Below are 26123 nucleotides of genomic sequence, written 5' to 3'. Positions count from 1 at the left end.
TTTAAGCATCTGATTGTGTCAACACTAAGATTTTTTTATTTTCCTCATAGTTGATGTGAAAAGCAGCATGTGTCACACGGTATCAACTATCAACATCATTTCGTCTTGGGCGTTAACACTTGAATCCCTCATTACGCTCAGGATTCTACTTAAGAATCCATCGCTTCATTCAGGATTGTACGCCCTTGACGGAAATATGTAATTTTGATCCCTTGTAACACAAACCATTAATCAAATGATCAAATTACAAAAACCGCCTTCAGAAAACAGTTTGGTATGCCATTAATTTTACAAGCTTAGTGCATGTACACTCATAACAATTACGACTAGTCCCACAAAACCTAAAATAATTGTTCCGTTCTGGTATTCATGACCAGTTCTATTTTACCAATTAGCACCGCTTAAAATCCAAACGCTTGGTTATAAAAAAAATCGACATAGCTGAGGGATCTGACAAGCGAAATTTTAAAGAGAATTATATTTTCAGAGTAATTGAGTTATATAACGTAAATAAAAACCCGCGCAGTGGCCAAATCTTTTGTCTCCTAATTTCCTGACTTTACACTCTTTCTTAATATCTGAACATCCTTTTGGAATGCTACACAAAGTCAAAGAGTGTATTCAAGTTCTCAAAACATTACACCTACATAAACGCGCCTCTCAATTCGCTCGCTCTAACTACTTAAAAAAAGTATTAGTGCGAAGGGCATGAGCTTAAATTGATATCTTATTTTAAAATTTAAATGTAACCTCGATTACGAACAAGTTTTTAGGGATGACATCAGAACATACAAGAATAAAAAAAAAACAATACTCGTACTTTTTCCTTAAGATTACAGTTACCTATATATATTTTACTTAAACCGTGTGTTGCCGGCTAAGCGGCTCTGGCACCATCCCACTAACCGTCTTGAGTACTAAATCTAATATGTAGTACTCAAGACTTTTTTAAAGAAGCCAAACTGAAGAAAAAAAGAAAAATACTTTGAATGCAGTTTTGTTTCTTTTTAAAAATAAAGGAATGTCTCCTTTAAGTAAAATGAGCCAGCTTAAGGATTTAAGGTAGTTTCCCTCCAGGGCCCGACTTATCTTTCCACACTAGTATACAATAATTATATACTTATTACTTGAACTTGTTGTTCTAACTAAAATACAATTTTTGCACAGAAAAAGAGTTCTATGCTATTAAGATAATTAGGCTGTAATTATTGATTAATCAGTAATTATGAAACCAGTCGAAAGATCTATACTTACTTAAATTTAATATAGGCGCCTCAATTAGGGATACTAGTTATTTAAATTAATATGTATTATGAAATAGTGATGTAATATAATTTTAACGTATTTATGCTTAATAAATGTAAGTACCTATGTATAATAAATAAACCAATACAAGATAATTACTTAAAAAATAATTAAACAGCATATTGCTTACTTTCTTCAAAAAATGTTACACCCTTATGATTTGTTTACCTACCATTTTTCCTACAGGCCTATTATCAACAAAATTATGTTAATTTAACTGACTCACAATGAAATAATGTCTATAAAATTAGATGCGTCTTACGAATTGCACCATTTATATATATAACCGGTCGCACAATAAAACAGTGAGAAAGCTTGACCGTCTCTAATCAAGCAGATACACTCGGCCGCGTCTGACGTGCCAATCAAACAAACAAATAAATAAAGTCAACATAGTGATAAACATATACAACGTTATAGCTTACTGCTCCGAACAGACCTATCCGAGTTAGCGTTGTTTTCTCTGGGAATACCGAACCTCAATTACACTAATAAAATCTAAAGCCTTTAAGTAAATAGTGGTTGGCAAAACATTTGAGAGATCCCCCGCCGCGTTATATATAGTAGTGTGAGTGTAATAAGTTCATTTGGTATTGAGTGGTGAATATGAGTGGGATGCAGAAGTATAGCGTGAGCAGCAGCAGCAGTAGCAGTGAGGATGAGAAGTATGAGATGGTGCCGCCTGAAGGGGGGTGGGGGTATCTCGTTTGCATCGGCCTGTCTGTTATTTTTGTAAGTATTTATTGATTTTTAATAGGTAAATAAAATAAATATAAAAATGATGAGAAGTGAGAAAATACAGAAATAAACAATTTAAATTAATATGATAGACATTATTTTATGTTAGAAATTTAAAAGGAAAAGAAAAAAAGAAGTAAAATAGATTTAATAAATTTATTCCTTTATAATTAATATGTATATATATATATATATAAATAAATTTAATAGATTTAATAAATGTATTCCTTTATGATTAATAAAAAAAGTTTCACATACAAAAAAAATAATAACTCGTGTACAAGTATATTTATAATAAGTAACAAAATCTTACGTCAGTCAAAAAATGGCGTAAGTGATCACTTACGGAGGCAGAAGTTTAATAAAATCCTAATGATATCCCTAATGATTCGAATTTTGATAACCGTATATATTATATATACGTTTTTGATAACCGTTTTGATCACTTACGCCATTTTTTGACCGACGTAACATTTTATTACTTATTATAAATATACTTGTACACAAGTTATTATGTTTTTTGTATGTGAAACTTTTTTATCTATTTACAATTTACGCTACTAAAACGAATTTAACTCAACTCAACTCAAAATATACTTTATTCATGTAGGCCTAGCAACAAGCTCTTATGAATCGTAATTAATCTTAATCTAATTATCAGAGCAATTTATTGATGTAAATATTATTCCATAATAACATTGGATTATTATACAGATCAAATTTAACACTAAGAAGTTCACAAAAGGATCGTCAAACATTAAAAAAATTGTATAAAAATATACTAGTCTAGAATTTCTAGAATGAAATCTAAATGTAAAAAATTTAAGTCTAAAACCTCTTTACAAATTTTCAAGTTTATAATTTAATCATCCACATAGCTACAATTTCCAAAATGTGCTTCAGACTAAAATCACGAAATAAAACACACGAGGAAAGTGCTAATAAATATACCGGGCGGTGTTTTGACTTGCGCTTGACCGTCCGTCCGTCTCATGTGATAGGTATTATCAACTCTAAGCCTTGCTCCCTAACCTCTTCTGCTCGAGACCGGTTCGATCTGCTTTTTTATCTAGCCTAATTCAAAATATTATGATTTACACGTGCCGTTGATAACGAATGGCGAAATTTAATGATACTGTTGCCTAGCAGTTGTGACAGAGGTCGTTTTAAGCAGAGTTAGCTAAAAGGGGTTACCTACACTAGGAGAGTGTACCTATTTTATTAACCAATTACCTTAAAAACCTATAATAATTCAAGAAAAGAGCGTACTCCGATCTTAAGGGCCGGCAGCGCAAAACATCTCTGGTGTTGCGGGTGTCCATGAGCGAAGGTAATTGCTTACGATCAAGCAATGCGTCTGCTCGTTTGCCTCCCGTATCATAAAAACATATTTTCAACTAAAATTAAAAATTATGTACCGTTGCACACTGCACACAATATTTTTGTAAGACAGCAGCAAACGCCAATGATGATAGATACCTTACAATCAAAGTGCAATCAGCAACACTCCTATTTGTGCATCAGTGGACCTTATTACAAAAGGCATAAGGTCCACCGATGTACAGTTAGCTGTGTGGACGATGGTACAACCTATACAAGATCTTTTCCTAGAAGTTGTATTATATATTCTATGAATATTTATAATAACATAAATAACACTGGTATTATGATCGTAAAGACAAACGCCCACCCCACGCGCCGCGCTTCTAGTGTAAGTTGATATAGATATCACTGCCAGTCATTTAATTGGCAAATAGAAGTCCAGCGGGCGTATTATGGATGGCTTTATCCACGTGATAAAATAACTGTCACTTTTAAAACACCGCGGGATAGAAAATTCCAGACACCGTTTTATATCATCACGCTGTCACGTAGACAAAAACGACCGTCTTATCCGTAAGGACTGATTTAGATGATGCGAGAACTTGCCTGCGAGTTTCATACCATTGCGGGTTTTGATCGGTCGGTTGAATTGGACGTAACCAACAGTCCGCAATGTAACTAAAATCGCATGCGAGTTCGCGCGCCGTCTAAATCAGCGCTTATGGAGTACAAAAATTATAAATTAACAGTGGGTAAAGTGGAGTGCGAACTCTGGCGCTAGGCCAGGAAAACGCTAGGTTGAAGAAGAAGCGTGAATGATGGCACTTGTTTCCCCAGATCGCCGGCACGGCACACCAGCCAGTATTCGGGTTCATCTACAACGAGTTCCTGGATGATGTGGGCGCGGGGACTGGCGCCGTGACTGTCGTATACGGAGTCTTCCAAGTCACTTTAGCTATTGCAGGTAAGACAACTTTCGATAACGATTTTAATTTCATTAGGTTCTTAAGGCACTCAGCAACGTACAGGAAGTTGTACAGATAACTGACCCCCAATTCAATGAAGTTTCTATGCAGAGGGTCAGTTTCTGTAGGTATCCCGGAGTTGCACACAATGCACGCGTGAGTCCTGGTCACCACTTTATCAGACGGGCCATATGTTTGTTTGCTACCGATGTAGTATAAAAAAAAACCGCAGAAAAACTAGTTGATACGTAGCTTCAAAGGTATACAACGGAAAATGCATAAAAAGATTAGCCTAACCTACCTAAACTTATTTTAATTAAAAAAGGGAATGTAAACGAGTTTTGGACCTAAGACCAAAAAAAAATCACTCATTCCATAATGTTTATATTTATTTAAGTATAGGCACATTTTTGTATTTAATGTGCTTACCGAGTTTCGAGCCGAGCTCACTAACTTTATATTTAGCCAAAAGCCTCAAAATTATACTACGTAAACAATAAATTCAAAAGTGTCGGGATCGGGATATTCCCCATCGCTGTTTAACGATGAAATCGCGTGTAACTCTGCGCTGTTTTCCTTTTATTCAGGTATTTCAATTCACCATTTTGTCCTAAAAAATAAAGGTATTCACGGCTCTCAAACTGCCTAATATTCACCTAAAACTCGTCTGTATCGATTCAAACAACACGGAACACTCTTGACCCATCCCAACTGCGATTGTTGACCTTGTTCGGAATTCCAATAGCTTGTAACTGCCTATAGTTACACCGATTACTACTAATTAATCACCAAGGAAAAATATCAATGGAGATGTCATCATTAACGTAGTGAAACGTGTACTGTACTACTTTGTTGAGGTGGCAATATTTCTGCCTCATTAAGTACATAATTATTTGAGGAAGTTTAGCTAGATACCAGAAAAATGGATAGACTATCAAAAATATTATTACTTTAGATCAAGCTAAAATAAAAACTTTATCGACTTTACGTCTTCGTGTAACCTTAATATATCCTTAGGTTCGAGCTATTTAATGTAGGTTTAGTGGTCTAAAATAGAGTTAAATTGTAAATATTTATACTTTAGGTTAAAAATGTTGGTTGTAAAAAGCCTTACGAGTGTTAACTGTAACAACACTTACAGTTTTTATTTAAAATATCCCTATTAAGGTTCCTTAATTAAACCTCTATAAACTCTAATAGATCGTTTTTTGACAGGTTGCAAATTGCAGCCGTAATTGGTTTTGACTTACGCACGGATCTTTTTATGCCACTGTTTCATAATTACTAGTTTATTAATGAGTTCTTGTTTAAATTAAATTAACGCACTAATTACATGACTCTATTCTACATTAATAACTTCAATAACGTTCATTAAATATAATTAAAATCCTATTGTGCCAGTATATCAATTGGTAATTTTTTCATCATTTCAGGATTTTCGGCGAACATTGCTCTAAAGAGGCTATCATTAAGACAAGTGGGTCTCATCGGAGCATTTATATACACACTAGCGTCCTTCCTGGCCATTTTCGTCACGTCAACGACCCAATTAATCATAACTAACGGCTTTCTCCAAGGCTTAGGCATGGGTCTCCTCATTCCCATTTCATACACAAGCTTCAACAGTTACTTTACAAAGAAAAAGGTGCTCTATTTGAGCCTGTGTAAGGCTTCTATTGGGATGATCACGATGGTGTATCCGCTATTCATCAAGTTTACTATTACTGAGTTCGGGTTCAGAGGGACGTTGGCTGTATTGTGCGCTATTTCGGCGCATAGCATATTCGGGGCTGTTGTGATGCACCCGGTCGAGTGGCACATGGTGAAACAGATCAAGCCATGCGAGAAAATAGTTCGTAAGTACCTAAAATTGAAAAGTTTACTATATTTTTTTAAATAACAAAGTTGTGCCGTCAAAATTAATGATATGTAAAGCTAGTTATTCGTTTCAAAAGAAAAATGTTGATATGAAATTTAAACAGATCCCACAGACAAACTTAGTTTAGTGGGACTATAATTAAATTCTTATACCTTATTAAATTAAAAAGCGTTAGAGCAACGACTGGGAAAATACCTCCAAATAAGTGTAATTTTCTCTCTTATTACCCAAACAGTGAATAAAGACTAAAACTTGTTTTCAGTAATCCCACCTACTCCCGCCGTTGAAAAAGAATCCCAATTCGAATTCACCAAAGACGGGCACACTCTATTGCCCCAGCTGCAAACAAACACAGCAAAATCCGTCGAAAACCTATACATCCACGCTCAGATCACCAGAAAATCTTCCGATTTCCTCTTCGTACCGAAATTAACCGACTCGAGAAGATTAAGCATTCCTGTGGTCCTAATACCCGAGGACGGCAAGACTGATAGCAGATTCAACTCATCAGACAACGTGTATCTCGAGAACTTGTATAAAGCCGCCTCGGTGTCGAGTTTGGGCAATTTCGGAGGTATCGCGGCCGAGCCGATGCCGATCATCAAGAACAAAGACGGGAAATGGTAATTAATCAATCTTTTAATAGGAACTGACAATTTTATGAGCTATAAAAGCGAGTTTGAAATTAATTAGAAGTGAAGTTAGATCACTTTGGTGTTAAATGCGTTGAGAAATCTCAATGAGTTGGTAAGCTTTAGGAGCTAGAGAATTTGCAAATATCTTCTCGTAAAACGCGTGATATAACTCTCTTGGTACTGGTAATGAAAACCGAGTACTGATAAGAAAATGAGGAATGAAATTGCGAATTGAAGAATCTCATAATAATTATGTTAATTTTGCTTCAAATTACTCAGAAATGGCAGAAAAGTCTTGATGTCTGTGCAGTAAATTTTGACAAAATTCTTGTACTTAATATGAAGCAAATTTTCAATAAGGAGCACTAACATTGCCAAGGAATTCTTATACTTAATATACCTATTGAATATGGTGTGAATCCTTATGAATTGACACTTTCTATTCAACATCGCCTATACAATACCAATGTAGAACTATCAATTCATTGCAGTAACATTATTCCAGGCAAACTGTCGCGGAGTTCTTAGACTTGACGCTGCTGAAGGACTGGATATTCGACAACATTGCTTTCGGGATGTCGCTGGCTTTCTTTGCCGACCTCACTTTCTTCACGTTGGAGCCGATGTTTTTGGATAAAAACGGCTTAAGTCGGGTGAGCAGCATTTCTTTATCAAAACTCTTGTTTTATCGCTCTGCATATTCTTTCGCGTGTATAATGGGCATAGGATAACAGTTTCTTGAGACAAAATAGTAAACAAAAACGTCACTTTCGACACTGACTTCTAATCCATATCGTATCTATTAATTGACATATCTTAAAGTTCGAATCTGGCAGTTGAACCACGAGTTTTAACCACCACATAAGGTTAAAAGTGTTGTTGCTAGTAGATACATTTTAATATCAGATTTAATTAATTGTCGTTGAATATAATTACAACTTTAGTGCAGCTTTTGCTTTCGTAGATTATTGTGGCTCTAACATATTTATAGTTCAATAAAATTTATACGAAACGTACATACGAAATTTACATAACTAGACAGATAAAATACTTGTTTTGTAAATATATCTACAATCGAAACAGGTATTTTTAGTCCTAAACTACCTAAAAATCTAATTCATGAATACGAAAAAATGTAAATTAATAGCGGATTAATAAATAAATGGGTTTACGTGCGTAGGATGTGACATAGTTCTACTACTATGAATATGACGACATTTTTAAATAAGTAATTTTATAACGACTAAGCAATAAACCGGATTAGAACAAGATGATAATACAGCAAATAATAGTCTTTGTTATTTTAACAGGGCGAGATTGCAACCATAATAGCGATAGGCGGCGCCACTGATATGTCAGCCAGGTTACTGCTTGGTGTCACCGGCCATTTCTTCACTCTGAACAGCCGTTACATGTATTACTCTGGAGCGCTCTTCACTGCGATATTCCGGATAGGTAAGCCTAAAGTTAACACATGTTCAGTCGCCATCAGATATATCGGCGCGGCCGAGGGGCTCGAAAATATCTGAATGGGCACTCTAACGCCTTAATAATAGTGGCGTGTTCCGATATTTGTAAGCACCTTGGCTGCTCCGATATATCTGCTGATGACTATACCAGGTATACACCCGCCATCCTGACGTCAGAATGGCGGGTGGAACTTACTTGTTAAATATCTCGTTTCCGGGAGAAATACACTGAATTCTATTAAAGGAACACTAAAGTACACCGAAGGTACAACATGTTTATAAATATTTCGTTCAAATTCGCTGAGGTCCACCCGCCATCCTGACGCTCAGCTGTATGTTGTATTTGATTAAGAATGAGATTTGTAAATCGTCAGGAGTGTGTTGGTCGTTAGGTGATTAAACATTGTCTAAACTGGATTCAAGCGGAACGCCGACTATCTCATTAGCATACTTATTAACATTTCGATTGCATTAATGTGCAATCGCGTTATCTTCCAATAAAACATGTTGAATGGGAAAAAGATAATATCGTAGTAATGATTAGTTAGTACGGAAACATCGACTATTTTCTTTTTGTATCTTCTTTGTAACCATTATTAAGTAATAAAAGCAAGATACAGTCGGCTACAGAGAAAGGTGACCCCTCATACATTAACATTTGTTTGCAAGGGGGTCCTCAACCTCTCTCTGCAGCTGACCCTATATTTAAAATTGCATAAAACCAATGTTGCTACTAATCTGAATTTACCGGTCTCAAAATAGATTTTTAAGAATTTACAAACATCCACCAATAAATTTGTCTTATGTCTCATTTTGTGACATTCGCCATATATAAATGTATTTGTTCTTTTCTAGTTCTCACCCAGTGCACCACCTATCTTCCGCTCCTGATCTTGACCGGCATTTTGGGCTCGTTACGGTCTCTGCTGCACATAGCGCAGCCTATAGTGATGGCAGAGCATGTTCCTATTGAGCGGTATCCACCGGCGTATGGACTGTACATGTTAATCACTGGGGCCTTGAGTTTGAGCGTCGGGCCTTTGATAGGTAAGAAAAATCTTAGTAAAATTTACATTTATATCAATCATCGGCTACACCGCTGCTCAGAAGACGGTGACGCATTACAAGATACACGTAATATTACGGCGTCAAGCTCCGGTGTTAGTCAGTTATCTAACCCAGACCATAGCTATAAGTAAATATATATTTTCAAGTTGGTTTCCCCATAATGTAATGCCATAATCAGACACGTGTGTGCAGCAACGGTGTAAATTAATAGTTTACAATCCTTGTAAAAAATTGGCTAAAAAAATTACAATCCTTCTATCTTACAGTAAATTAATGTAACCCTAAACTAAGCAAAGCTTGTACCTACCTATACAACTACATACCTACTTAACTCTTTTCGTCCTGGTGGTCATCTATACCAACCACCTTTTTACTTACATCCCCTTCAAAATTTTTAGTCAATTTTGAAAGGGATGTATGTAAATAGGTGGTTGGTATAGATGACCACCAAGACGAAAAGAGTTAAGGCAAGGAACAGTTTAAAGTTTTACTGTTAGAAGTGTTAGAACATTTGATGTACAAGGGGAAGTAAAAGTAATTTGCAAAATTATCCTAACAGCCTGGCGATACGTCAACATCTAATCTCTATTTACTCCCACAAGATTTCATCCCTGATTACACGCCTAACTACAACCTCCAACGTAAATAACATCTTTTGCATGTACACTTAAGGTTCAGAATACTGTAGCAGGTAAAATGAGTACATTATCTTAACACAACCCGCACAGGGGCTCGTCGAGTCGAGCTATTGACAGATCAATGGCCTATTTAAGTTTTAGCCACCCTTGGGTTATTAATCAAAAACAATATCTGTAATACATACGTCTTGCGTTTATATATAAAGGCCTTTAAACCTTTTTTCTTTCCTTTAAATGCGTAAGTCTAAAGTCGCAATTTAGGCAAATAATATTTAAAAAAATTAAGTAATTTTTCAAACTTTCTTTATTGTTCTAAGATACTGCCGGTGGAATAATAATATAACCTAAATACTTCGTCGTACATATATTTAATTTCATTTCTATCAAAGGAATCTAACATATTCATTATCAAAACTTGATCGTGGAGCAGATTTCAATTCAAATATTCCCCAATATAAGAGAAATCATCTCATGGCAACTTACAGATAACAACTAAAATAATCCGAAATACGTAGCGAGGTCATGAAAATATAACAAATAACTATGAAAATAGGCAATTTCGCTTCAATATCGCAGTCAAAAGTAAATATGTTATTTTCGACGAAGCCAGAATTACATCGGCCGGAATAAAACAAGCGGCGACATGCGTAAATACGGAAAAGACTGTGAATAAATATGTGGAAGTATTTGGCCAACAATATTTATGTCCGCTTCCTGTTATTTTTGAAGTTCGTATGTAATATTCGGATCATCACCTGACGGGTAGCTAGCCGTCCCACTGCTGGACACCAGCATACTTTCACAAGAGGGCTTTGGGCCAAAAACTGTTGTATCTAGACCAGAAAAAGTCGTTCTCTAAAAAAATTTGTAATAATTCTGGCATGATCCTTATCATACAGAAACAAGAGGTTATCAGCTCCTTGGTAGATAGCTTTACCTAGTGTTTCAACTAGTGATGATACTGATGATATGATCATATTTTCAGGTTTCGTCCGCGACTACACCGACAGCTACGAGATCGCGTTCTACATGCTCACAATCTGCAACCTGTGCTGCGTGGTCCCGTGGACCATTGAAGCCATCATCAGATTCTCTACCCGAAAAACCACTCACCTGGAAACGTGATGGAAGCATTAACTTTACTGTGAAAGAACCTTTAGAAGAGCAAAGACTGTGACTTGTAAATAGTGTAGCTAATAAATTACGGTATAGCTCATAAACGTCTTGACGTCTTTCGGAAAGGTTGGCCTAATATTGCCACAGAACGAGAGGCGTGGAAGAAAGAGAGGGATGCCTTTGCCCAGCAGTGGGACACAGCAGGCTTATAATAATAGGTCATAAGATTGCTTGATATGGCGATGGGCAATTCACGAAGACCGAAGACCAGTGGCGTAGCTGTGGCGTGGGCGAAATGGTCCTTCGCCCATGGCCCCGCACTGAGGCCCCGCGAAAGGCAACCCTTTTTATGAACTTGGGAATACACATTGAAAAAAAAGGGCATCACAGAAGCGCATTCGCCCACGGCTAGGTTAGTTAGTTAGGGGGGGGGGGGGGGGGTAAAGGGCCGCCACAGTATGGCCCTTGGGATACTACTTACACCTAGTAAATCTCTGCGATGTAAGGTTCTAGAGAAGATGAACGGGTTACAGTGCAAAACGGACAGACATATTAAGGGTGAACATTGTGGTGATAGATGATGCTAATTAGAAGACAATTTTAAATGTTAGGGAAATATATAGTGTAACTAATTATGTGACTGTTTTAAGCATGTTAAAAATCAATGTTGTAATGGATTATAGTCACTTTATGAACCAGATACTTATATTCTATTGTAGCCCAGTAAAAGTGATTGCCAGTCGGCTAGGTCTTTATGTTGTGCCAAAGAATAGATAAAATAATTATTGATGGATGACAACAAACTCAACTTATCGAATTGTGATGCGAGCTGGAAATTATCAGTATGAATGACATTTTAGTAGGGACAGTTTAATGATGCAAATAATGAAAACTTTAAACAAATGAAGGATCAAAATCATTCAAGACAATTTTGATAGTGTCCAGCCTGCAAAAGAAATGAGAAGATGATTGTTATCAGTTTCCTTTTAAATACCACGTATTTATTAAATCTTCTGTAATGTTATCCATTCTATATACATACATATACAAGGTAGTTATACTTTGATTAGATGAACGCGCTACGCAAGATCCCGATGGTATCTTAAGTGTTAAGTCCCTCCTTGACCCAACGTTCTATTAGCGATAAGCCGAGAAACCCGAAGATTATCGGCGGGTTATCATAACTTGCACGGAAATAACTTTTCCTGGAGCGAGCACGAAAATTAGATGAAAAACGTGAAATTGAAGGCATGTTAGTAAACACGCTTAGTTGACCCAGTTGGCTGTTTACGTATACATTTGCTAAATATACTTTAGATGAATATGATTGTGCCAATTTATTAATAAAACCTTGAAAATAGAATATACTCGTAAAAAATGTGTTATAAATAAAATATTGTTGAAAGTTGTTTGATATCATATTATAATAATTGCTGTAATAAATTATTAGCAGATATGATTTATTAGATTGTATTTATAGAATTAGATAATAACTAAGTCCTATTAGTAGTAAGTAGAGTTTTCTATAGCTATCCCACTATGATTCCTATTTACCCTATGGATTATGTTGAAGATTCTTACCTGTAAATAAAAATTAGACAATTATTAGAAAAATACTTACAGATTTAGGTTGTAAGTAGCAATGCCATTAGTAAATTTCTAAGGCAATCGACACACTGACAACAAGATTTGGACGGACTGACAGATTTAATAATGTATTCAAGTAGTACATCAGTGAATAAATAAATCACGTCTTATACAGTTGACGTCAAAGATATCTTTACATTTTTCGCCATATAAGAGTAAGATGCAAAAGTGTAAACATCTTATCTTATCTTACCAACATACACATCATAACATCTTATCTTGTCTTATGCTATCTTTGAGCTCGACTGTGCCACACAGGGTGCATCGTGATGTTAGATGTGTTTCATGCCTAATATTAATATATCCTATTAATTTAGTACTTTTTCACAGCATTATAAAAATAATACTCTTATTTTAGATCAGTAAAAGTGACCAGGAACTAAATTAGTTTGTGATACTTTTATTTGTGAGGCTTTTCGGTTGTATATCATTTAAATAGGTTTAAGTATTATGACTACCATTTAAACCAATATTTATATAGCTTGTAAATAAAATTAGGTATGTACAGTCAGCGCTATATAGTAGGTAGCATCCAAAGTTTACAAATAGTTCGGTACACTATATTATTTGTATGGCGTACTGAACTATTTTTATACTTTGGATGCTACTTACTATACGACGCTTACTTTACCTAAGTTAATAAAACTTAAAAATACGATCTCGTTACAAATTTAATGTAAAACCTTGAATTTTAAATAAATGTTTACTGTTTTGTTAATAGTGGTATTGATTTCAAATTATTTTAATTAGAACACGTATACAAATAACGGAAAATTTAATGATATGTCGAAATAGACGTTAGTATTTCCGATACACGTACGGAAAGGTTTAGGAATGCAATAAAATTTATCTCTACTGGTATTTATTTCCCACGAATCATTATTTACTTGTCGACCTTACAAGCTGCATTAGAAAGTAGATAAATTGAACGTAATTTAACATGTCTTTGACATTTTCCGAGATTTTATTTTGTACTAAATGATTTCTTCAATTCGACTAATATTTAAAGCAAAACCTTACTGTCGAAAAGATTACAAACTTGCGTATTTTCTATATTTAAAAATATCGGGCTAGTCTCATATTTTTGTATGGGAAACGAAATTTTCCATCTCCGTTTTTTCTGATCCGAGACCTTTTCCAACGTTCCAACGTTTGGAAACTTTCCGCAACTTGCACATCAGGCCGCGTAGCCAAGATGCCGATCGCTTACGCTCCGTAGCGATCGAAACGCAACTGTCACTGTCGCACTAATATGGAAGAGTGATAGAGAGACATAATGGTTTTCGTTGTCGAAGCGATAGCGATTGTAACCTTGGCTAGGCCGGCAGTACCCCTAGTGTAAATTTCATTCGATAACATGACGTGACGGACGTACGCGTTTGCGTTAAATCTTCTTTTCGTATGGGATATTAGTTTCCAAAACGTCCCGCTTTGGCGCGCTATTCTAAATCCCATACAAAAATAGACAAACGCAAGCGCGAACGCTAGGGTTCAACAGATACATCTAAAACTATTCCACGATTCGGTCAACGTGACGTTGATATGGTAACCAGAACAAGTAGACAGACGACGTATAGTAAATAACGTTGTAAACCCAAAACCCGTTAAAGATTGACAATTAGAAAAACCCGTCAGTTGACGTATGGATTCTAGTTAAACTTGTTTAAGGCGAACACTATTGTAAAATAATTTATTTTTAGGATTCTAATACGAACTGGGCAGATATTTTTAGATTATTTTGATAGTCAGGCTATTTTTGTGTTTTTTTTTTCAACTTACTTTACTGTGAGACTAGGTCTATTTGTGTAAGATTTTTATTTCTTCAAACAAAAACTTATTATGACACTGACATATCCGATTCATATCGTATTTTTAGCAAATTTTTGAGCACATCTTAAAGTTTCAATCGGGCCGCTAATAGTCCCTGTCATAGGAATGAGTAGTATACGACAGATTGATTCATGTCGTAAATAACTCGGAGATGTAATAAATTAAAATTAAAATAATGTTTATTTTTAAATTATTTGTTTTTATAATTAACAAGGGCATGGGGAAATCTATTTCTGTTTTATTGAGATCGTATAATTTAAACTTGTTTTTGATTTATTATAAAATAGCATTTTTATATGGTAAACTAGTTTATGCCCGCAACTTCGTCTGCGTCGAATGAATGTTGATTAATAAAAAACTGAGCTATGCTATGGCCTTCCTTGAGTTATCACCTCAAACTATCTCCATACCTAACAAAATTCATTTAAATACTTTCAGTGGTTCAAGCATGAAGTGGTAAAGACAGACAGACAAATAGAGTTACTTTTTCATTTATAATATTAAAGTATATTTATAAGTAGGGATAATAAGAGGAACAAAAACATTACATAATGAACCCCAACACTTTCTTGGTGACGTCATGAGATCTGCCAGAATATTTAGCGTTCTCTACTCATGGGGTGACAAACGGAACCCCATTATTTACATATACTTGGTCAAACATATACTAAAAATAGAAAAAACACTACAATCGCAATGCCCTGATCCACTTTTATACAAGTTCCTATACACTTAACAATACAAACATGACATAAATTCGCGTCACAAAGCAAACGGACAAAGAAGAACAATTTTATCATTGTCTGAATGATCCCGACTTATCAGAGGTATCCGGCAGTCTCTGTACTGTGTTCCGACGGAATGGCTGGTAACAATAACAAGTGGGGATACGTGGTGTGTTTTGGGACTATTATTACGTTCGTAAGTATTGTTTTCTTATATTTATAATGTTGAAGGACTCACAGACAGAGCGGCAACAGATAAACAATATTTCGAAACGCCGCGAAAGGCCCAATCAAAGAGTATAAGTATATTAGGGCCCAATGCGTATTACAATACAATATACACTCTTTGTCAAACTTGTTAGAACTTTTTATAAAAAGAAATCGTTTGTTTTCATTCCTTTCATTTTATTATTTGAATAATTTTCTCAATTTTCTATCACGGTTCAAATTGCCTGAGTTAGTTCAAACAGACTTAAACTTCAGTTTAGTTAAATAATAGTGTCTCAAATCAAATTGATTAGTTATTTTTTGTCGATTTTAGATAGCCGGCATCGGCCATGTTAATTCATTTGGGCTCATCTACAATGACTTTATTAATGAGACGCATTCGACAGCGAAGTCCCTGACGACGGCGCATGGAGTCTTTGCCGTCATGTTAGCTATAGGAGGTAAGTTACACGAAAGTACTTCACTCTAAACTGGGTATCGTCATGTTTTGTCTCCTACTAAGACCTTGTCTACAATGAATTTATGGAGATGAGATCAACTCGACTACGACGAAAGTCAACGCAACAACGTCTTTAAAGACTAAAACATGGCGTATCTCTAACTCTTAAATTGCATAAGTATCTGAAACGGTAGAAAATGTAGAAATTATTTAAGTACTTTGACGTTTAATTAAAAAAATCTTCATCCACTTCAGGTCGTTGTGCCAATATGTACAGTCGACGTCAAAGAGAAATTTACAGCCAAAGTAACAAAAAAATGTTTACACGACCTAAATGCTATGACAATAAAGTCGTGTAAATAATTTTTTGTAACGTTAGTCGTAAAGATCTCTATGACGTCGACTGTACTATCGCATATAAGCTATATAGGTACCTACCTACATACAATACCTTCTGTTTATCAAGACATACACTATTTCAATAGCTTTTATGTTCACATAAGTACAAGAATTATTTATTTTTATCCACCCTATACGCCACGAAATTGTGAAATTAGACAGGCGCTAAAACAAGCTTTAAACATTACGTAATATTGATAGAATGTAACTGAAATGTTATTGAATCAATAAATATAATGAATATATTTAATGCAAAAAACACCTACCTACTAGACAAAAAACTCTTAATCAAATTAAACCTAAAAATAATTGTTAATAACATCACTACTCCAAATATCATCTTTCCAGGTCTGATTCTCAACCTAGTATCCAAGAAGCACTCCCTACGCGTAGGAGGTTTTTTAGGAGCAGTGACATTCACAGTCGGCTCTGTCACCAACATCTTTATATCCAGCACCAATCAGCTGCCTCTCACCTTCGGAGTCCTCCAAGGCATTGGTTTTGGCATGATGGTTCCAGTGTGCTATGCCACTATGAATTACTACTTCGACAAGAAGAGAAGAACCACAGTTATGAGCGTTTGCAAAGCTGTACAAGGGATTATACTAATGGGATACCCTCAATTGCTCAGAAAGTTAGTTTCAAGCTACGGGTTCAGAGGAACATTACTGATACTAAGTGGGATATCCTTGCACACTGTACCGGGGATGGCTATTATGAAGACTGATGAAAAGTTTGTGAAAATAAAAGCAGCAAGTATTCTTCCTTTTGATGTTTATTGTTTAACGTTTCGGATATTGAAGGTAATAATGGCATAAATGTTTCAGATGGTAATGATGTAGAAGAAGGGAAGGGAAAGGAAGGCAAGGGTAAAGAAAATAAGAAGTTATTAAATCTTGCAGAAAATGAGGTTAATAAAGAGGATGCTCGTAGCAACTCAAATAAAATCAGGTAAGTAAAGTAATATTAATAATATAATTGACAATTGCAAAACCTTGGTGTTTTACAGCCTCAATAGTTTTTGTACTGATACTGAATCAAGTAGTATGACATATCCGAACGTTTCCGAAAAAGTACTTCTTATTCAATGCACTTCATTAATAAGAAATAAAAAATATTTACTAATAATTTCAATCGGAATGTTCATTGTCTTTGTTTTTCTTAATTAGAAAACGAGCTTAGTATAAGTTCAACGCCGACTGTTTAGTAATTTAATACAATACGTTAAAATATTATTTCAGATCTCAGATAGCAGAGTTCTTCAATTTGAAAGTGCTGAGGGATCCAATTTTCTTCAACATCTGTTTGGGCCAAAGTTTCGTCAACTTCTCGGACATCACTTTCTTTGTCTTCCAGCCGATGCTGTTGTTTCAATACGGCTATGATAAAGTAAGTGCCTTGCAACAAGTTGAGGACATTTTCATTTTCATTGATTGAGTTCACAATTTGTTGAAAAGTTTGGGTCACAAAATAACGTCGGTATTTATTAGTTTAATTTGCTTTTCAATACTTCAGTGTCAATTGTCTAGGTCTAGGGTTTGCTAATTTAATTTTTTTTAATTAGGAAGAAACACACGTCATTAATAAAATGGCGAACTTATCCCTTTCAGCGATCTCTTCCAATTAACGTTTGAACAATTGAGGATAAGTGGAGAGAGAGAGAGAGAGAGACTTTACTTTGGTAAGATGGACACGTTAAGTAACAAAAGTATTTGCTTTATTTTTACCAGAGTGAAGTAGCAACATGCATCTCAGTGTGCGCGGGCGCCGACGTGGCGGGCCGCTGTGCGCTTGCGCTGCTTAGCAGCTTGATCCCCGTTAATACCAGGCTACTGTTTTATATCACCACTCTACTCACACTCATCACTAGGCTGGGTAAGTTTAGTCCACAAGTAACTTGTCTCTGGTAAAATTTATTGAATTGTAAACGCAGTCCGGGCGCTGATATACCTGGTATTTAGATACGGTTTTTAAACTTTCAAGAAAAGAGCGTAGGTACTTAATGTAGGTACTTTACTCCCAAAGGTTGTCTGGAAGAGATCGCTATTTAGCGATAAGACTGCCTGTTGTTTACCTCTGCTTGTATTTCTGTTTTCTTTCGTATTGTTTTCTTTTCTTGAGGTGTGCGATAAAGAATATAAACTAAATAAATAAATAAAATACTTTCAACCCCTCTGGTGTTGTAGGGCCTCCTAAATATATATTTTCTGTAGGTATTGAGGTGTGTGCAATAAATAGAATTTGTATTGTATTGCATTATATGATAAACATTAAAATAATACTTATAGAGTCGGCTTGGCTCATGAGGTAACTGCCATGTGGGATTGTGGGATGTTGAATTGACGATAGGTATTAATTATCCAATAGTCGTGTTACTGAACGATCTAGTAGCGAAGAGTCTCGACCAACACTAGAGAGACTCTCGCTGGGTAGCCACCCAGTGTCCTTGAATATTAAATTTAAATACGTAACTCTTGGTTTAATCTCGACAATACGAACGTTGTTAATAATTCCAGTGGTCCTCCAAATTCGTTCCTTCGTCTCGATGTGCGTGGTCACCGGAGCGCTAGGGGTGCTCCGCGCGTGTCTCCACGTGGCCAGCCCGCTGGTGGTCGCCAACCACGTCAACCACGCCGACTTTCCTGGCGCGTATGCTCTCTTCATGCTGTCTACTGGCGTGGTCAACGTTCTGTGCGCTCCTTTAATAGGTATGGCAGCCACATTATTGAATAGTTTTAGGCACTTCAAGATGCAGTTTCTTTAATAACAGATACGATTCAATGTATGAATGAACTTTAATGTATTAATGATATTAACTTAACAAAATTAACACTGAATGATCCTTCTTATAGGTAACTTATAAATGTTCTCTGAAATTTTAGAATATTATAATGGCAGACGTCAAGACACTGTGGCTAATACTAGCAATACGGGTACCTATAAATGAGTAGATATGATTAATTTCTGACTTGCGTTTGTGGACTTAATACAGACAGCACCAGAAGTTGCTAAGCGGGCCAGGTGTTCAAAAGGATCTTGTCACGACTTTATTGTTAAGAGAATAAGAGCATGTCAAGGTAATTTTGAACACCTCACCCGCTAAGCAACTTCTGCTGCTGCAGCAAGCTGACTGTAACACCGTGGAAATAAAAATAATGTTTTTATTTTCGTTCATTATTTACATGACATTAAAGTGCGTACATTCCAATTATTTCTTTTTTAAAGTGTCATTTATACCGTATATTTTTGCGTCATCAGAAAGCTTGGATCCTAACCTAACATTATTCTCTAAAGTGGATCCATGTGTGACAAAGAGCCAGTGAGTGGGGACAGTATGGGACGTATGTAAATAAGTTTGCAGAGTTACGCATTACTTTAGTAACCAGGAGTGCTCTTGCAAGAATTGGTAGCCTTTTTGTAAAATCCAATATGTACATACGAGTATATTATTCATAGGTAGAAGGAGTTAAAAGGGAGGCTTTCAAACCAATAAATCAATATTTTTTTGCAAATTAAAGGGTTTAGTTTACAGGATAAGCTATTATAATTTTATTAAAGTCTTAGAATACATTTGCATTTTCATAAATAAAAGCCGAAACGTTTTGATGGCTCTGATTCCTGAAAAATCCACCCTCAGGATAATAGTCATATACCTACGTAGGTATATTACTTTAGATTTCTTTGAAACAATGAATTTTAATCTAACTCACTTTGGGATAGCAAAATGATGCATACCTAGTGGAGTCAAATACCTAGAAAATATTTTGTTAAGGCGATCTCTAGAGAATATTTTGCCAGGAAAACTGTGACCGCGGAGATACGCAAACAATACAATAATTGATGTACATTTCAGGACTCCTAAAAGACGTGTTCTCGGACTACGTGCCAGCGTTTTACGCCCTGGTGGCCTGCTGCGCGCCGTGTCTCCTGTGCTGGCCCATAGAGTACCTGCTCATACGACACTTCTCATCATCAATATCCTAGCATTTTGTCATCATTTTTGGCTCAAAGGCGATGTAGCACCAATACCCACTTATGGAGTACTTCAAACATGAATATAAATCAACGTACTAGTGGAAAATAAGTGATGTAAATTTGAATGTGACCAAATAATATTGTGATATGATATATTAAGCAAGTATTACCTATATTTCAGGTGTTTTGTTTTGTTGATTACCTTAGTGATACAGGGTATTACAGATCACATAGAAACTGGAACACTCATGCCATTATGATTGATTAAGTACCAATTCATGCTTGACATTTTAATATCAACATCTTCAAACGCAATTCAAAATGTAACTAAATCGGTACTTGTCGTTGGCGGATCCTAGAAATGTTGTAAAATGTATAGGCATTATGTCAAATAGGTAGGTACCAGATTCTAGTACAATTGAGTCGCTTAACTTCAAACTCAGGTAAATCCATCTGTCAGATTATGTAATTTCGGTATTAAGAAAACGTAATAGGGTAGATATTTGCTGAGAGGGTCCAATGGATTTACCCGAGTTTGAAGTTAAGCGACACAATTATATTGTAAATATGAAAGTTTGAATGTTTGGGTGTTTGATCTAAAATAAAAGGACAAGTTGTAAAAGTCCCCGGACGAAGTCATAGGCAAAGGATAGTTAATAATAACATAACTGATATCTCATTATCTTGTTCCACAACTCGAATGAGACAGAAATGTCGATCAGCCCGCATACGATAATATGTTACTTCCCGGCGCGCCAAACATGTCAATATTGCCGTCGTGCGGTTGGTCAGTATTAACCAAATAGACAGTCATTTTGATATATCCGATGTGATAGTTAGTGATTAACCAAATGATTATTTTCATTTACTTAGATATTTTTGGTGACTGACGGTGATATTTGTGGGACATTTTATTTAAACTACTCAGAGTCACGAGACATATAAGGTTTACTCGGGTAATTCCGAATGTCGAAAAATGTCGGATACTTCCGAAACGAGACTTTTATTATGATGGAATTAAGGGTGATTTTCATCTGAATTTCGGAATTATCCGACATTCGGTATTACCCGAATACACTTTATATCAATCTATCTAGCTAGAATATATGAGTGCTTATTTACCACCATGATTTAAACCCCTGCTTACATGCTTTGAAAAACTGGCACAAACAGTCGCCATCAGATATATCGGAGCGGCCAAGGTGCTCACAAATATCTGAACACGCCTTTGTTGTCAAGGCGTTAGAGTGCTTGTTCAGATATTGTGAACGCCTTGGCCGCTCCGATATATGTGATGGCGACTGTACTCAATCCATACTGTTGTAGTTTGTAACCTTCTTTGTTTAGACAAACGTTAAGTCTTCTATTTTCAATTTTTGATATATTTTAAAATATTTTAAAATTGCTTAGTTACGTTACTTCGAATAAAACACTCGTGTCATAAACATCTCTTTCTTACGTTATTTTACAAATACCTAATTTTTACAACACGTTATCAGCACGAATGCTCTGGACTCTTATGGACTGGCTATATCCCCCTACTTAGACGCCGAACAAGTTGAGAAGCGAAGAGAAATGAGAAGAATACTCATAGAAGAAAGGCAAAACGGAAACCATGCTATAATCAGAGACAACAAATTAATTATAAATGGAAAAGTACATGTAACAAACAAACAACCACAATGTTCTATGTATCTGGAGACCCAAAGCCAAGACCCGGTTCGCCAATCATTGCAAGAAACGGACAGTTCACAAATCAACTCTACGAGAACTCAAGAACCAAACCTAGGAAAACATAATTTTCGAGAATCCCAAAACAATTAGTATCATGTTTCAGAACATGCAAAGCCTAGTAAATAAACAAGACTGTCTTGAGGCATTCCTAGAAGGACACCGCGAGGAACATTATGTAGCTCTTTGTATCTCCGAGAAATGGCTATCTCAGGCCAAAGCAAACCTTATTTCCTTTAAAAACCATCATCTAGCAGCATCATTCTTTCGAGCGAAACATAACGGAGGTGGCGTTTCCATATTACTGCGCGATGACGTCGACTACGTAGAGCGAAAGGAGATATCGGACATGTCTGTCGAATACGTCATAGAAGTTTGTGCGATTGAACTTTTAAAATTTGATATTATATTGATATTATTGTATTGGAACGGCAGAGAGACGGATACTTTTTATAATCAACTAAAAATAATTTTAGAACACCTTCAAAATAAATGTACCAACAAAAAAATTATCATCGGCGGTGACTTCAACGTAAACGTGTTAATAAAATCACAGCAATCAAGCAACTTATTAAACCTAATGCTCGAATACAACCTCAAACAATATGTCCGTGAACCTACCAGGGTAAATAAAAATAGCGCGACATGTCTAGACTTAATTTTTACTAACTTCACAAAAAACTTTACAACATCGGTAACTGAATTAGGTTTTTCGGATCACAAGTGCGTAACAATAAACATAGAAGATTTAAATCAACAAAGACAGAAAACAACCTTTTGGTATCAGACAAAGAGGGTATATAATTCAAAAAACATACAAACATTTAAACAAGAACTACAAAAAATAAACTGGGACGCATACATTTCTCCACATCAAAATGTAAATGATAACTATAATTCTCTAAACAGGAAACTAATTGACATTCTGGATAAAACCATTCCAAAAAGGCGCATAACAATAAAATCAGTAAATTCAACTATTTGGCTCACTCGAGGAATCAAAATATCATGTAGGCATAAGCGACTGCTACGAATTCATGTTACGACATCAAGAAACCAAATCTTAAGTCAACACTATAAATCTTATGAAAAAACTCTAAAAAGAATTATCATAAAATCTAAAAAACTACAATATATTAGGAAGATGAACAAGGCATCAAATAAAGTAAAATGCATGTGGCAAATAATAAATCAGAACAACAATAAGAAAATCAGCAGTCACAAGCAAAATGTACAAATTACTATCAATGACAAATTAACGTCTGATCCTAAGTTGGTTGCTAACGCATTCAATAACTTGTTTGTCAATGCTGGGCGGGCACGGTCGGACGCGGTGCCGCCCCCGCGCGGCCGGCCTGTGCTGCAGCCCACCGAAAACACTATGTTTTTGCGACCTGTAGAACTGCATGAAATCTACTCTCTAATACGCAGCTTAAAAAGCAAAACGAGCTATGGAATAGACGAGCTACCGTCCACCCTTATAAAAACTTGTGCAGACGTATTAGCTCCGCCGCTCACTTTTATCATCAATCAGTCCTTTTCTGACGGTATATTCCCCGATAAATTAAAACAAGCCGTCATAAAACCTGTATATAAAAAGAATAAGCGAACTGACCCGAATAACTATCGTCCGATTGCACTGCTGCCAGCACTTTCTAAAGTATTTGAGAAAGCCATGTGCAAACGGCTCTACTCTTATTGTGAGAAATACAATATCCTTGACAATGCACAAAATGGGTTTCGGAAGAAGCGGTCAACGACTTTAGCGGCTTACAAATATGTCAACGACATTTTGAACATATTAGACAAAAAAGAATACGCGATAGGTGTGTTGTTCGATATGACAAAAGCCTACGAAAAAGTAAAATTTAGTATATTACTCGATAAATTATACGGAATTGGAGTGCGAGGAGTTACTCATAAGTGGTTCAAATCATATTTAAGCAACCGAAAGCAATACGTTGATATCGAACACACAAATAACCAATCAAGAGAAATTAGTACCATCAGGTCGGATGTCCAGCCCGTGTCTGACTCCATTCCGCAGGGAAGCGTGATTGGCTGCCTGCTGTTCATTATTTACATAAACGACCTTCCAAAATCTCTAAATGAAAAATGCGTAATGTTTGCGGATGATTTCTCATTGTTACTATCATGCACTTGCAATACAAATCTCAATGACAAACTATCGGAAGTTGTAACAAGCATCGTAAACTGGACAAATGACCACAATCTAGAAATTAATTTTTCAAAAACAAAAATTATGCAATTCAGGCCCCACCAAAAACAAGAGTTAGACATCCATTTTGAATTCCAACATAACAAAATAGAATGCGTGCCCTCCTTCCCACTTCTCGGTATAACGATAGACTCTCACTTGAATTGGAAAGACCACATAGAAAAAATTAAATCCAAACTTAGCCAATTTATTTACGCCTTGCGACAATTAAAAATGACCACAGACTTGCAAACGGCCCTAACAGCTTACTATGCTTTTGCCCAGGCATGGTTTCGCTATGCCATCATTTTATGGGGAAACAGTACAAACGCAGACGACGTACTAATATTGCAAAAGAAATGCATTCGCATTTTAGCAAATATTACACTACCTGATAGTAGTAAGCCACATTTTAGAAATCTTGGCATTCTGACGGTACCTTGCATATATATTTTCGAATTGTGTAAATTTGTAAAAGAGCACCCTGATTTCTATTCTAAATTCGGAGATATACCCCGACGATTCGAATCCCGTTTCAAAAATAATTTGATCCAAACCACGTCTAAATTAGCCATTCATAAAAACGGTCCCTACCCAATGTCAATTAAAATTTATAATAAACTACCTAATTACATAAAAAATGAACTAAATGATAATAAATTCCTGAAAAGTTTAAAGGCATTCCTCGTAGACAAAGCATTCTACTCTGTAAGTGAATATCTAGACTCCGGAGGTAATGTTTAATATTTATTCGTGTCGACCTCTCTGCCACCCTTATCTACGGCCGGTCATTACCTACTGTATATTTAATAGTGTTATTAGGTTAAGTAGTTGATTAGTTTGTAATTTTATTGCCGTGCCCTTACAGGGTTGTGTTGAAACATATACAATAATCATAAGATGTTTTTGTACACGCAAAGCAATGATTAAATGAAATGAAATGAAATGAAATGAAATGCTTTAATTTATAATGCAAAGTTTAGTGTAAAGTGTATTTTCGTAAAATATTGAGGTGTAGTATTTGTGTGATTGGAAATAGTACAAATCATAAATATGTCACACGAATCGGGAGATGCTTCGAGTGTTTCTAATTCCCGTTCAAGCTCATCTTTTCCATCGTTTTGCCTGAGGAGCAAAGATGGATACCCTGCGTGGAAATTTAAGATGCGCAATTACCTATTGCACGAGGATCTGTGGGAGACAGTCGGTGGCTACCCTGAAGGAGACACGACCCCTGCCTCTACAAAGGTACGAAAAGATTCGAAAGCCCTGGCAAAGATATGTTTGACAGTAGATGGTGCGGCAATCATTCATGTTAGATGTGCGAAAACCGCAGCCGAAGCATGGAAATCTTTGCAGAAAGCTTTTGAGGACAAGGGAATGGGACGAAGACTTTCTTTAGAGCGAAAATTGTACAGGTTGAGTCTGTCGGACTTTTCGAATATGGAACTGTACATTAACGCAGTTATGTCAACCGCACAGGATCTGGCGGATATAGATGTAGTCTTAGAGGATAAGTCTATTGCTGCGATACTTTTGGGAGGTCTCACTCCAAAATACGAACCTCTCATTATGGCTTTAGAAAACTGTAATGTTGATGTGACTACAGACTTAGTTAAGACAAAACTACTAAATGAAATGTCCAAGGATGCGGCTACACCATTAGAATCGGTTTTTCATGCGAAAAGGAAGCCGAAGTCAAAGAAGAAGGATCTGGTTTGTTACGACTGCAAGATGCCTGGACATAAGCGTCCAGACTGTCCGATGAGAGGCAAGAAGGAGAAAGCCAATGAGG

General features: G+C 36.0%; 4 protein-coding genes across 7 annotated transcripts in view; 3 read left to right on the top strand and 1 right to left on the bottom strand.

Annotated features, from left to right (window-relative positions):
- Window positions 1-26123, bottom strand: part of LOC134680395 (solute carrier family 12 member 6) — a 524938-nt gene that overhangs the window by 315967 nt on the left and 182848 nt on the right. The window lies entirely within an intron of this gene.
- On the top strand, window positions 1620-11322 carry LOC134680401 (monocarboxylate transporter 9-like). Its single transcript, XM_063539529.1, has 8 exons — window positions 1620-2037; window positions 4204-4330; window positions 5765-6187; window positions 6473-6833; window positions 7351-7498; window positions 8156-8300; window positions 9170-9361; window positions 11006-11322. Exons 1-8 carry the CDS (start codon window positions 1912-1914, stop codon window positions 11143-11145), a joined length of 1662 nt encoding a protein of 553 aa, XP_063395599.1. The 5' UTR covers window positions 1620-1911; the 3' UTR covers window positions 11146-11322.
- On the top strand, window positions 15397-20388 carry LOC134680376 (monocarboxylate transporter 7-like). Its single transcript, XM_063539501.1, has 8 exons — window positions 15397-15534; window positions 15880-16006; window positions 16753-17160; window positions 17232-17355; window positions 17646-17793; window positions 18135-18279; window positions 18921-19112; window positions 20258-20388. Exons 1-8 carry the CDS (start codon window positions 15421-15423, stop codon window positions 20386-20388), a joined length of 1389 nt encoding a protein of 462 aa, XP_063395571.1. The 5' UTR covers window positions 15397-15420.
- Window positions 21903-25172, top strand: LOC134680582 (uncharacterized). Its single transcript, XM_063539689.1, has 2 exons — window positions 21903-23580; window positions 23616-25172. Exons 1-2 carry the CDS (start codon window positions 22208-22210, stop codon window positions 23653-23655), a joined length of 1413 nt encoding a protein of 470 aa, XP_063395759.1. The 5' UTR covers window positions 21903-22207; the 3' UTR covers window positions 23656-25172.

Source organism: Cydia fagiglandana, chromosome 3 (genome assembly GCF_963556715.1).
Source record: "Cydia fagiglandana chromosome 3, ilCydFagi1.1, whole genome shotgun sequence".
Taxonomy (NCBI): Eukaryota; Metazoa; Arthropoda; class Insecta; order Lepidoptera; family Tortricidae; genus Cydia; species Cydia fagiglandana.
The sequence above is the reverse complement of the archived record's forward strand: the minus strand, read 5'-3'. Positions and strand labels throughout refer to the sequence as shown.